This window comes from Cynoglossus semilaevis, chromosome 11 (genome assembly GCF_000523025.1).
Source record: "Cynoglossus semilaevis isolate Cse_v1.0 chromosome 11, Cse_v1.0, whole genome shotgun sequence".
NCBI classification, from domain to species: Eukaryota; Metazoa; Chordata; class Actinopteri; order Pleuronectiformes; family Cynoglossidae; genus Cynoglossus; species Cynoglossus semilaevis.
In genome coordinates, this window is record NC_024317.1 from 5,120,143 (window position 1) to 5,134,436 (window position 14,294).

The window sequence follows — 14,294 nt, forward strand, 5'->3', positions numbered from 1 at the left end:
AATGAGTGTATTTTTAGTCATTTTTAATAAACTTTTTTTTTCGGAGACTTGTTAGGGAAATTAATGGTATAGTGTTTTACTGTCATCAAAAGTTGGCATACCAAAAAAGTCTATTTTTTCTGAATTCTAACAACAGAAATGGACATAGAGAAGTATTTTAAGGCAAATGAGTGCATTTTTAGTCATTTTTGAGAAACTTTTTTTTCGGAGATTTGTCCGGGAAATTAATGGTATAGTGTTTCACTGTCATCAAAAGTTGGCATACCAAAAAAGTCTATTTTTTCTGAATTTTAACAACAGAAATGGACATAGCTAAGTATTTTAAGGTAAATGAGTGTATTTTTAGTCATTTTTGAGAAACTTTTTTTTTCGGAGACTTGTTAGGGAAATTAATGGTATAGTGTTTTACTGTCATCAAAAGTTGGCATGCCAAAAAAGTCTATTTTTTCTGAATTTTAACAACATAAATGGACACAGCTAAGTATTTTAAGGCAAATGAGTGCATTTTTAGTCATTTTTGAGAAACTTTTTTTTTCGGAGACTTGTTAGGGAAATTAATGGTATAGTGTTTTACTGTCATCAAAAGTTGGCATGCCAAAAAAGTCTATTTTTTCTGAATTTTAACAACAGAAATGGACATAGCTAAGTATTTTAAGGCAAATTAGTTTGTTTTTAGTATTTTTTAAATTAATGGTATAGTAACTCCCAAAAAATAAAAAGTCCCAGAAATGCCCTAAAATGCAAGAATGTCATAAACCATGCTGTCAAGTGAATATTTTGTTTAAACCTCCAAAAATATTTTATATGAATTTTTCAAAAATCACCAAAAACATGCCTTACCATTGTGAAAAAATCCAAATAATAATAAATAATAATAATAATTCAAAATAATTGTCAAAATATTTTAGTTTTTGACCAAAAATCACAAAAATTTACATTTTGACACAAAAGTTCATACAACAAAAATTTTAAAAAGTGTTCTCTAATTTTATCAGAAAACATGAACGAAAATACGGAGCCCCTAAAGGGACATGGGAAAACAAAAAAACAACAAACAAAACAAAAAAAATAAACGTATCTCGTGCTCACGAGATACTTTCTTGTGCTCACGAGATAGTTTCTCGTGTGCATGAGATAGTCATGAACCTCCCTTCACTGTTATCAACAGTGCCCTCCTGTGTCTAACTGAGGTACCCTACATTAATTAAATGCTCACCATATATACAGTGGCCTACATACTCTGTCACACATGACATGCCAGTATCTTAGATTTCTCGTGCTCACGAGATAGTTTCTCGTACACACGAGATACTTTTCTTTCTTTTTTTCTCCCCATGTCCCTTTAGGGGCTCCGTAAAATTCCTTAACATCTGACCAAATTTCTTTTGTCTAAAAATTAAAAAAAATAAAAAAGAAATTCTAAAAAGTTTTCAAAACATTTTTTTTTCTAAAGAACCTTCAAGCATTTTTTCCAAAGAAATTTCAAATTTTTTTAATAAAAACTTTTCAAAAAAATATTTTTTTAAAAAAATTGTAGAAAAAGTTTTTAAAACTTTTTCAACATCTGACAAAAAATTTTTTCAAAATATTTTTCAAAAATATTTTATTTCTAATTCTAAAAGAACATTTCTTTCTTAAAAATTAAAAAAAAAATTCTAAAAGTTTTAAATTTTTCTATATTTTCACAATGCTATATTTTTATGAAAAACATGCAGAAAAGACAAAATTTTGAAAAACGTTTTTTCACAGATTGTAATTAAAAAATTTTAACATCTGACCAAATTTATTTCTAAGTTTTTTAAGAACAATTTTCTTTCTAAAGATTTTTCAAAACGCTATATATTGATTAGAAACATTCAGAAAATATAAAATTTAGAAATTTCTTTTTTGATTTTCATCAAAAATTTTCAACATCTGGCCAAAAAATGTTTTTCTAAAGATTTTTCAAAAAAAACAAACAATTTTCTCAAAGTTTTGAAATATATTTTGATGAGAAACATGCAAAAAAGATAAAATTTTGATTTTTCTTTCAAAGATTTTCATCCAAATCTTTTAACTGATCTTGATCTGACAATTTTTTTGTTGAAAAATGTTTAATTATATATTTTATACATTTGACCTAAAATGTCATGGTAAATAAGGATTTTTTTTTATTCTTCATCACCTAACCAAAAGGTGGAAAAAGTACCAGACAATTTAATTAAGTAAAAGTATCTTTCTTTTGATTAAATTCTACACAGTTAAAAGTACTCTGTAACGGGTTATTTTCAGATGTTGCGAAGTAAAATACTCGAGTAAACATGTACTTGAGTAAAAGTAAAATGCTAATGCTAATTTCTGAATTTGTAAAAAAAATATATACTTGTATATATATAACTTTATACCTTATAAACAAATCTATATTCAAATATTCAAGTGATCACTTTGTTTATTTAGCTGCCAAATCTAAATAAACTTAAAAATCAATAATTACATCTTTAAATTCTATTACAGTTTAAATATTTGTGTAGACTAATAAATGCATTACTGATTTAGGTACTGATTACAGGTTTAACGTAGTACTGATGTACTGGCAAAACAATGCTGTCTGGCTCCTTAACGGAAGCCTCTGCTCAGTTACAGCTTTTGTCCACCAGGGGACACACTGTGTCTGATGTTTCCAGGATACAGTGGTTATTGTTCAATCCATTTCTTTCAATGTTCTGTTATCTACTGTGGATCAGCGCCATCTGTAATCGTGTTTATGCAGGATCTCGTTTAAACAGGTCACAGTTTTCCATTACAGCAAGACCTGTAGTTTTGTTGAAGATATTTCGTGCTAATTATGTTCATTTATTAATTTAGTATTGCATCAACTCAGGCTATTACAAACCCAAACAAACAGTAAGTACATATTAAAATGTTTATTAATCGTTTAATATTTTCAAAATATAATTTAACACAATAACTTACTGACCAGTGCCTTAATGCTGAAATAAGATGTGTAATGTTAGGAGATGATTCTAAATAAATGTACTGTATAGATGTGTGAAGTAGGAGAGAAAGCCCAGTTCAGTGTAATGGGAGCTAAGCAAACAGACTGTTGACACCAATCACAATGACTTACACAGTCCAAACACGCGTTTTCATTCAGTGTCTGTCTCAAAGCTAAGTAGCATCAGCTAGAAGGCATTGCGGTCCATTATGAGGAACATATGAACAGCAAACATTAGAAACAGCCATGAGGTCTGAGCTGATCTCTGTAAATATCTGTCCTCAGATGTAATGAAGACTTCTCAGTCTCAGTGGCTCAGTCTCTGTGCAGCAGGAAATATGATTGTCCACTTTCATTCCCTGGTTGGGGTTTAGCTATTCTGTACAATTTATCTTTACACAGGAACAATGACAATATATACTATATACTGTATATAAAATAAATACAAATCTCTATCTACACCATGTTTTAAACCAGATTCATTGTTTTTTTTTAATTCTTTACAAAGTGTTTTTTTTCCTGCTCCTTAGCATCAGGTATTCAAGGTCAAGATTAATGTAAATTTCAGTCAAGTTTTTTTTCTTTTAGCAGTACTCGCCTGACAGTAGTTTTTCATCTTGCTTTGGCTGGAGTCCACTGCTGTCTTTAGTGCCGAGATTCATGATCACAGCTTCGGGGCGTTTTATCTTCTGAAAGACGGTACGGTGGAACTTTCCATCCCCAGGGTTGATTGGACTGTCACGACCCTGGGTGGACAACAGCAACAGTATAATACAGAACAGAAGAAGTGTAACTGCAGTGGTAGCCAACTCTGGACTGAGCTGCAGGTTAGGCTGAGGCTGTGGGACAACCTTTGTCTTAAATGAGACACACTGAGACTTCCTGTTCTCCTTTGATCGCCTGCTGTAACGCTTGGCGTCCTCTGTATTCCCTAGATGTAGACACACTCTGTAAAACGTTTCCGCTTGCAGGTGGGTAAGGTTGAAACTCTGTGTACCAGCCAGGACACGTGTGGTATACACAGGAGTGTGGGCATTTGAGTAGATGGCTTGCCAGGAGAGGCGTGTTGATGGGAGGTTCCGTGCACTCTGCCAGGACAGGATCGCATAGTATTGTCCAACTTCCCTCACCTCGAACCTGGGATCCATGCTGTATAAAGGTGTTCCCTTCAGGTTAGAATACAACATGGCTTTTCTTTTCTTCTCTCTGCTGTGGACAACCACCGTGACACTGTGTGTGTCTGCTCCAAGTGCATTTTCAGCAATACAGGTATACAGTCCTGCCTCACTGGGAGCAATCTGGCTGATCTCTAGAGTCCCTTCAGGTAGTAAACGGTAGTGGTTGAAGGGGATGCAGCGAGGATCTTCCTGCGTCTGTCTAGAGAAGGTTGTGTGGTTGAATCCCGCTGTGTCTGTCAGACTGTGACAGGATAAAGGACCTACCAAACCTTTGCTTCCATGGCTGGGAGCAGGACCAAGTTGGAGCCCAGAGGGAGTTACCCAGTACATGCTGGGCTGTGGTTCAGCGAGACCTCGACAGTGTAAAACCAGATTACCTCCGGCTCTTATTCCTACAAAAGATGGGAGGGAGCCAGTGGGAATCATGGGAAGGCAAGTAGCCGACATTTCCCTCGCCGACACGTCCCTTATCTTCCGAGATCGGAGCTCTGGTGGTTCAGAGCACAAAGTGGCCTGTGGTTGGATAAATCGAACCGTACGTGAAAGTTGTTTGTCGGTTTGCTTGTCTTTGTCTTTGTGAGAGTGAGAGGCCGCCTTAGCCGCCCAATGAAACAGGCAGTCACACTGGAGTGGGTTGGAGTGTAAGCTGATTTCCTGAAGACTGGGGAGAGACACCATGATATGTTGGTGCAGAGAACTCAGAGAGTTGGAGTTAAGCATAAGGCTCTCTAACCTGTTGAGCTGAAGGAAAGCCTGAGGATGAATGTAGGACAAACGTGGATTATTGGTGATCTCCAGCTTGGTGAGCTCTGGTAGATTCTCCAGGGCACCTTTCTCAACAGACACCAGCTGCTCCATGTTGTTTAGACCAAGCTCCTTCAGGTGAGTCATGTCCCTGAAGTCTCCCGTTTCAATCATTTTGATATGATTTTTATTGAGGTCAAGGAACTTCAGTCCTGACACTCTTCTGAGGGCCTTTGTGGGGACCTTTGTTAATTGGTTGTTATAAAAGGAGAGGCTCTCCAGACCATCCAATCCTTCCAGTGCTCTTTCAGCCAATCCCCTCAGACCCATACCCCCAAGAACAAGACTACGCAGGGACTTCAGAGCTGAGAAGCTGTTCTCAGGTAGAGCCTCAATTGGATTTCCACCAAGCATGAGAACCTCTAAACGGGGCAAAGCTCTGAACCACTGTGAGTCAATGGTGGTGAGCCTGTTGTTGTTGATGTGAAGGCGGAGAAGAGAGTCCAGACCAGTGAAAGCTCCGGGAGCAATTGAGTGTAAATTGTTATGGCTGAGAAAGAGCTCCTGCAAAGCTAGCAGAGAGGAGAAAGAGGAGTCGGGAAGGTGACTGAGATGGTTCTCCTCCAGGTGAAGAGACAGCAGGGAGGGCAACAAAGAGCTCTCAGTTACCGACTTGACATGGCTGAAGTGGTTCTGAGAAAGGTCAAGGTCAGTCAGGTTGGGAAGTCTGTGCAGCACCTTGCTGTCGATCTTGGACAGGAGGTTACTCTGCAGACGCAGGGTGTGTGTGTTAGAGGGTAAGGGTACGGGAAGCCTGGTCAACAGTAGGTTGTTGCACTCCACAGTAGGAGCTTCGTGATACACTGAGTCAGGGGAGAACCATGGCTTGATCTGGCACACACACCGCACTGGGCAGGAGACATGCCATGGGAGGGCATGAGGTAGTGAGCCCGTGACGCTGGGCACACAAACTCCAACAAACACACACAGAAAGCAGTGAGACCTTAAAAACACTGAAGACGGCTTCATAATCCTCCCAGGTGACAGGAGCTGATTCACACAGGGTGAGAAAGATTTTAGGAGGGAGTTAGAAGAATCATTAATGTCCAGAAGGTCTGTTAAGTCCTGCGAGGGTAGGTGGTCACAGCCAAGTAAAAAGAAACAATACTACCGAAAGTGTGTTATACAGGTTTTAAGTGCTGATAACAAAAGTGTGTTGTGACCTCAGTAAGCCAATGATGTTTTTTTCAGTGGTACTTTAACTGCAGTGGACACTGGACACATGCTGGTTTTAGCACAGTGATGGCCTTTGTTGTCACACCATCGATCTCACATCCTGGCACCAGGTGAAGGGCTCACAGCGTGGTAGCTGAGTTCTGTCAGATAAAAAAAGATAAAAATGAAACAGAACTTTAGAGAAGAACCAAAAGGGCAGAAGAAAATCATTTAGACCTGAAGCATGTTCACAGTACATTGGTCTTTGTCAGTGCAGTACAGCCGAACCTCTGGTTGAACCAAGTGATGGCATCAACACACTAAAAAGAAACCCATAATAGAACTAAAAAAAGGCAAACAAAAGTAACAATGTGGGAGGCTTGTCAATTAGGAAGTTAATGGCGAATGAAAGACACATCTCGTAAATTTAAAGCACTTCTTTCTCAGATCAGGAGAGAAAGCTATTTAGACCTGTTATCATTTAAGACAAATTATAATGTCAAAATGATCTGGGAAGAAACGTCACTGAGTGTAGGCCAATTATAGGAATGTGTTTTCACTAGGGCTGTCAAAATGAAAAGAAAAACAAAATCAGGTTTAAAACTTTTGATACGTTTTAACTGATGGCTAAAATGATGTGTACTGCACATCAAATAATTCCACCGCCTACTTATGGTTGCTCTAATACATGCTGGAAACGCACAGTGTTATGTACACACACTACAGGAAAGAGTTTTTGTTTCCCTCAAGAACCTCCAGCTTAAATGCCATCTCAACTCTCTGCATGCGTTTGTGGAGAGGTTCAACTTCAGGTCAGAGGCCCAGTTTGTGACTAGAAGTTGTGCCTAAATAAACTGGTATGATTATACTGTACCATAAACTGCACACTGGTTCTTGACCTTTATTGTCCGTTTCTGATTCTCCTACAGTTCAACACTGACTGAAATAGTGGTGATGATAAAGGAGATGAACTCAAAGGTTCTATTTCATATAACTAAATTTTAACTCTCATTATATAAATAGGTGGTATTAGTCACATACAGACCATTTCAAAGGAAACAAATTCTGCAGTGAGAGAGATACTGTCTGGTGAATGGAATTCAAAACCGGTCTTGATGATGACATGCATACAAATGAGGCGAATTTCATATCACCTAATATTTATCCTCTGACTGCTATCACAGAAGACATGTTAATAGCTACCATGTAGCTCAGAGTTGCATTCATTTGCTGTTGCTGTACTGAAAGTGACAGTCCTCTGTCCATTGGCAGCAAGAGAGTTATAATTATTTTTGAAAAGTACAAAAAACCAGGAACAGATAACATGCAGCGTAATGACTCTCACATGCTGTTCAATGAAAATACCCATTGTGCACAGACATGCCAGCTTTAATACATTGTTGCTATGGAAACAAATCTATCCTCACTCCATCTTGGTGTTGAGAGAGTTAGTTTGAAATTTGTTTTGGTTCGATCTGCACATCATTTGGTGGAGCAGCAGGTACTCGACTGAAGAAAAACAACGTTGAAGCTGCAAACCTAAAACCATTTTCTACTTTCTTTTCCTCCCTGAGGTTCAGTTTATCTATTAAGAACCACCATGTAGAGTCTCTGACTTATTTAAGGACACTGATTATCGTGTCAATACAGTATATAATCATGAACCTGTGCACTTGATGTCTGCAGGTACTGAGGAGAGGCCATTCAAGAACTGAAACATGTCCTAATGTCTTGTTCTCTCCCCTATGTAAAAACAGATTTTTAGCCTCACAGAACTTTAACCTTTACTCTGGACTGCTTTACAGAGAAGCCTGACATAAGAACTATTTTTCTCATTTCTAAGTCATTAGTGACTTATCAACTACCGTTCTCAATTTCTTGAATATTGTGGACAGTTTCAACATTGTTGAGAATACATTTTTTCATAAAATTAAAATTAAAAATCTTATTTTAACAGTTTACAATGGTAATTAGAAATGAATGGATTCTATTTGGAACTGTTCAGTTGCTCTTTGCCAAGTCTATTGCCAAGTAATGAGTTAAAATGGCATTGAACAAAATACATGTATTGCTCCTGTAGAAATAAAGTAAAAATGTCTGTCCTTCATCTGCATTTAGGACAATCTAATGAAACCATGGACCGTGAAGAACCAGAATAAACATCTTTAAGGTCTGCTCTTACAGTAATGGCCTGAAGACGAAACACTAACACAGTATGAAGTGGACATAAATGTTTTCATGAAATAGCCCTTCACCTCAGATTGGCTTTAGCTGTGCTGCTACGCAACAGAGAGAGACTGCAACAGGGTGAGAAAGAAAGACGCGGAGGATTCACAGACACACAGAGTGGGATGTCAGCCAGAGAAACAGGAGGTGCACGCAGAGACAATTACAACATTAAAACAAGAAGCTGCGCAAGAACCTGCATCTGTCATTTTGATCACTGTGTGTGTGTGTGTGTCTGTCTGTGTGTGTGTATGGGTACGTTGGCATGTGTATTTTGGCATCTTGAAAGATTTTTCTTACCAAACAAGGAGCTCACACCACATCTCTGAGTCATGTCCTGCCTTCTCATTTGTTGTCAGTTGTCTTTACAGATGCTTCACGTGCAGAGATGCTTTTTCCTTCCACTCCGTCCCAATCATCTGTTTGCGAATCCCTTAAATTTTCCTAAAATATCACTTTCCTGGCTCTCCTATTTTCTGTAAATGAGGAAAGAACTGACAGAGACAGAACCTCTCTCTCTCTGTCTCTCTCTCTCTTCCTTTCTCCCTCCAGCTAAAGAGGAGATGAGGTGTGTTCTGCAGCAGAGCTTGTCCTTCTCATCTCTCCTACCCTCTTCCTACTCCCTGCCTCACTCTCTCACTCGTTCACTTTTCCAGCATCAAGAGCCAAAACGAAACCACCTGCATTATATGTGTTGCAATTGTCGGCATGGTGAGATGTCGGAGTCTGTAACATTATCTGCAGATTAAAGAGCTAAATTAAACATTTAACAAAGACAAGCAATTAGTTACATCTTATCATTACAAGCTGCGTTTTTAAGTTGATAGATTGTCCATGAAAACTACAATAACTAGCAGCTGTTTTGAGATTCGAGAGAATGTCTTATGACATGTGACATTGACAGGGGTAGTTATTTATTTTTACATAAATATGATTTATTCTAGAAAAGGTGCAACTGGCGGGAAGTGGCGACAAACCAAACCACAGCAAATGAAATAGATTCAAGTCCAACACTATACAGGAGGAAGAACAGAATGGTTCCACACTTTCTGCGGGATAATGGGTTTTATTTTATTAAACTACCGATTGTAGAGTTTGCACAACTAATAGCTATTCTACAGAAATGTTTCTTTAATGTCTGTATAAAAAGAACCACAAGTTGTAAATGTTCCACCTGGGCTACATTTACTCCTCCGTGCACTCAGAGGGCGATAAAAACACATCTAGAGGTGCTAAAAGAACTTCAAAGCTAGCAGATAGGAAGCCGATAACTTTGTATGGTACTTTTCAATATTAGCATAATTTGATTAATAAATCAAGACCTCATTATATTTTTTCTCACCTGGACATTTAACCACAGTGTGAAAGGTCAACACTTTGTAAAACATAGTTTGAAGATCATTTATGTTTGTAAAATCTAATATCTAAACATTTTGTGAGAACCAGGATTCATCTGACCACGAAACACTTTTCATTATATTTTGCAGCACCTTTGATGAGAAGTTAATGACATTCCTGTGCAAATTACAGAAATGAAGTGCTTCTGTGTGTATTATTTTAGCTTCTTACCGTTAGTCTGAGAATGGCTCTGTAAGATGGTTTCCAACATGTGGGTCACATGAGTGGTTATGGGGCAGACATAGACTTTGTCCAGTTACACCTGTGGAGAACAAAGACATTGGTGATTTTACAAATTTAACAGTGACTAAAACATTTCAACGACAGTATTCATTGCCAGGTGCTGGCCTGGTTGCTGTAAACAAATCCAAAGTGGTGAAATAAAGACTTATTTTTCATTTGTTGAAGAATGAGACATTCTGAAGTGCTTTGGTTCAAATAATAATGGCAGCAACATAAATACTTTTATTTTAGCATGTAGCAAAGTTTGACAAATGGAGTGTTTGTGTAGAGTGAAGTGAGTCGATGGCAGAACTGCCTCTGGTCAATACACGCAGAGTGAAACGCTGAGACCCTGAACAGTTTCTCTCCACAGTATTTAATAGTAATTAGTCTTTGTGGGTGAAACAAGTCTTTAGTCACAGTTTACAGCCAATACGATGTTGATTTGTGACAATATATGTGTACTTACTTACTTTAAATGGGTAGCAGTCCTGTTAAAAAGCATAATCAAAATAACATAAACAAGACATTAAAGAAAACAGGAAACATTAGATTCTGTACCTGATATAAAGTCAACGCTGGATAAGTGGAAGCCGTCGTCTGTGGGGGTCCCACTGAAACTTTTTTCCTGATTGCTTCTGGCTCGTTTAATTGTGTTTATCCACTGTCGTCGTCTTTCTGGATCCTGTAAAACGCCTCAGCCTTCGCTCCAGAATCTGATCCTTTTTTAATTAATTTTTTTTATTTACACATTGATGTGATATAAGTGTTTAATATATACTTTGAAAAGTACAAGTACACAAAAGTGGCAGTTGATTACATACTCACACTTTTCAATGCTTGGACCAGCATAGTGATGTAAGTCCACTGCAAATAGACAGGTGGTGGCACTCATCAGTTACACCACAATTTTAAAAGTGTCATGGGGATAATCAGTAACAACCAGGGGGCAACAAGGTGAACAAGAACTTTGTCGAAAGTTGGGACATTTAACTGGATTTAATGTCGTGATGAAAATGGAGATAATTCTCTTTTGAAATATCAATGTGTGTGTGTGTGTGAATATACAGTACACGTCTGCCCCTGTGTCTGTTAAGCAGTCTCTTATGGCTTTCTCCTTCATTAGCTTAAGTCATTTAAAAGCTCCCACACAAAAGCTCACACAGCCAAATGCTCTGCCGAATGAAAGGCTCCAAGGATAAAGTGGAGGCTCACTGAAAGGAAGGGAGCGAGGGGAAATTGCCATAGCAACACTGCGAGATTGGAAGGGGGAGGAGGAGAGGTGTTAGCTGCTTTTATTGGAGGAAGAAATCCAGCTCTGCTGTGTCTAACTCATCACTTGTTCATGTGCCTCCCTCCTTCTCTCTCTCCCTCCCCAGCTCTCTCTGACTCACCTTTATTTTTTATTATTTATTTATTTCATTTTCCAGAATCTGACGTTTGCTGCTGGGAACATCTATGGAGGATTTGAAAATTCAACTCATGTCTGGTGTCAAATTTCTCTCTCATTACCACTCTCCCTCTGTGCGGCATGTCTGAAACAGAGCCTCTTGTATGATGCTACGGTAGCATGAAATATAACAATAGTTTAGTCAATGTGTTTATTTATTTATATAGACGCTCACTGGAACTGCTGTGACTCATGAATTGATTCAACGGCTACTGCTTAGTCTAATCCTCGTTAATGTTAATGAAGAGTGAAGCAGGTCAGTCCCTCTGCTGTGTGTGTGTTTTTTAATTGTGTTAGAAAAGCTTTCATGCACACACACACACACAATTATACACACACACGAAAGCCATGGGATGTGTGATGACACCCAAAATAATGTAACAGGACCTGATCACACGCCGGCCTTAGCGCATGGTGTTGTGTGAGACTGTTATGAAACCCAGCTCCCTCTGTGCTCCTGTCGCAGCGTTCTGTTCACAGGTGGACTTGTTCCGTGCCGAATGTGGGTTCGCTGATGGACTCAAGGACAGGCCGCCCACGTTACAGCTAAATGTGTGCACTTAGAAACGTGGCAGAGAGAAAATGATTAAGAATTGGCTGCCATGGTGACAAGCCCAGCAGTATCTAGTGGCAACCGTTTTGTTGAGAATGCTGCATTAGTAGGAAGGCGGGGGTGGGAGTGTGGGGGGCAGAGATGGGTTAAAGTTAAAGAAGTGATGTGACTTCTCTCCTCATACGACACTGCCGTCATATTGTACATAACGTTCAAATCATAATGCGAATAATAACCTAGTGGTCTATGGGATTATTTCACCGTATGTAAGTCACCATATCTCCGACTCCTCCATGGGATGAACACTCACACACTAATAAACATCCTCCCTTCTAAGAACCCACATCTCGTAAAGAAATAATTCCACTGCCAAAGAGAAGACCGTAAGAGTGCCACCATCCATCCATTCATTCATCAAGCCAGGAAACCGTTACTCTTTATCATTAAAAATCAAAGCAAAAGCTAGACCCAGCTTTCATTGGCCAAAGGCAGAAAACACCCTGGACAGTTCTCCAATCCAGGTATATAGAGAAAAACAGAATCATTCACACCTTTAGTCAAATTAAAGTAAGCCACAAACCACAAAGGTAAACCACTGAATGCAGGGAAAACCCAAACACACTGCTGCCTGAGCAACAGGAGCATTCACAGCATGTGGGCCAGCACAGAAGAGATCATTATTGGAAAACACTTTGATCACAACTGTGACATTGTTAAGGAAATGCAACGTTGATTTATTTGCTAAAAGAAAAAATAAATCAAAAGAAAAAAAGAAATTCAGTGTATAATTATAGTTGTTATGAAATCACATTAGGCACTGGTGACAGAATCCAGTGCAGCTTCATAGAAGAAAGAAAAGCCGGTTAATCACAGAAACAGTTATTCATAGTATTTTACCTTCAAATAGAAACAATTTGCTGTAAAAACAGATCCTTACGCTACACAAAACAACAGATGTTAGCTAAACACGAAGCTAAAGATTTGTTATTGATCATATTGTCATGTATCAAATTCCCACTATTGGAGTATATATGTGCTGTATTTATATGGTATTCAGCTGGCAACAGGTCTGTGCTTATTTGCTGTTTCTCTGTTCACAGTACCCATGGTAGAGACGTTCAGTCAAGGTTGAACGTAAGTCTGACAAATATCTCACTCAGTAAACATCAAGATGCATTTTGCAGTGAGGTTATACAGAACGGCAGAAATTCACTGGGATAAAAATGTTTTTACATCTTTCTTAAAATGGATGTTGAACGTGTATACTGCACAGCTCATCACTGCACTCTAGTGGTGTTGTTTGGTAATGCAAGAAATCTCTTAAAAAGGATGCCAAGATCAGGAGTTATTAAAACATGTCTTTCTGTCTTTGTCTTTCTGAAGAAGTGTGGTCGGAAATAAAGTCAAAATGTTACAACATCACCCTAAACACACCAGGACATATGTAGAGACAATGAACTATCTGCACTTATCTACAGTTAATTTATACTCATCCTTTAACCTTAGTCCTTCACCTACATGTTGGACTGCAAACTTCTGAAATCTGGACCATGGTGTAAATTGGTGACTTGCTTGTTACTGATAATTAGTGCTCACACTTTGTTGTTCATGTTTTAGGGGTTGCTAGTGGTCCACAAAGTAATTTTATATTTTAACATGGATTAACCCTTCCTGATGTTAACTGACCTGGGACCAGGAACTATCCACTCCGACATAGCCTCCAACATCAGTGCTAACAGTTATTAAGAAAATTCTAAAATTATTCTTACACATTTACACAATTTCCACAATTTAGAATCTGCGAGGACATGTGCTGAATAATGTGTTAACTGTCCAGGCTTGACCAAAGGGTCAAAGATTCTTGTCTTCTATAATAATGAATATTTGCTGTTAATATTGTTGCTTTTTTAGACCCTGTAGTTCCTTGGAATGTTTATTTAAAATCAACTACTTGGTTTTTTAAAAAAAAAATCTTTTTAGGTTGGTACATCTGTCCTCATTCTGAATGCTGTTTAACATTTTTAAAAAAACATCATAAACTTCATCAAACTTTCAACAAAACACGAGAAATCCAATGCCATTCACAAATTCTTACATTAGAAACTAAAACTGACCATTTTACTGAACACACCATGAGCACCAAAGGTATACTTCTAAACTTTCTAGACAGCCACAGAAATAAGGTTAGTGAAAGGCCTCCAACAGAACTGGCCATCAGCACTGACTAAACGTGATGTTGATATACATCACTACTGATGGCTACAGAGGCCATATCACACATACAGACAAACCTTTTTTGGACTTTTTTATTTTATTTTTATATTTTTATATATA

At 38.1% G+C, this 14,294-nt stretch overlaps 2 protein-coding genes across 5 annotated transcripts in view; both read right to left on the reverse strand.

Moving 5' to 3' along the window:
* Positions 1-2,888: 2,888 nt before the first annotated feature.
* Positions 2,889-5,949, reverse strand: LOC103386067 (leucine-rich repeat neuronal protein 2-like). Its single transcript, XM_025060184.1, has one exon. It carries the CDS (start codon positions 5,923-5,925, stop codon positions 3,559-3,561), a length of 2,367 nt encoding a protein of 788 aa, XP_024915952.1. The 5' UTR covers positions 5,926-5,949; the 3' UTR covers positions 2,889-3,558.
* Positions 5,950-10,544: 4,595 nt separating this feature from the next.
* Positions 10,545-14,294, reverse strand: part of LOC103386066 (sodium- and chloride-dependent neutral and basic amino acid transporter B(0+)-like) — an 8,850-nt gene continuing 5,100 nt past the window's right edge. Inside the window, exons 13-15 of one of the 4 annotated variants that reach the window (XR_003051123.1) lie at positions 11,795-11,966; positions 10,786-10,824; positions 10,589-10,679 (exon numbers count right to left, since the gene is read on the reverse strand). Coding sequence is in view for 3 of the 4 variants with exons in the window: in XM_025060224.1 (XP_024915992.1) it covers positions 11,812-11,966 (155 nt within the window). In the remaining variant the exon portion in view is untranslated. The other 3 variants (XM_025060226.1, XM_025060225.1, XM_025060224.1) reach the window with 3 other exon arrangements.

Excerpts from the sequence above, each read along its gene's own strand:
- LOC103386067 (XM_025060184.1), bottom strand. The coding sequence starts at position 5,925 with ATGAAGCCGTCTTCAGTGTTTTTAAGGTCTCACTGCTTTCTGTGTGTG.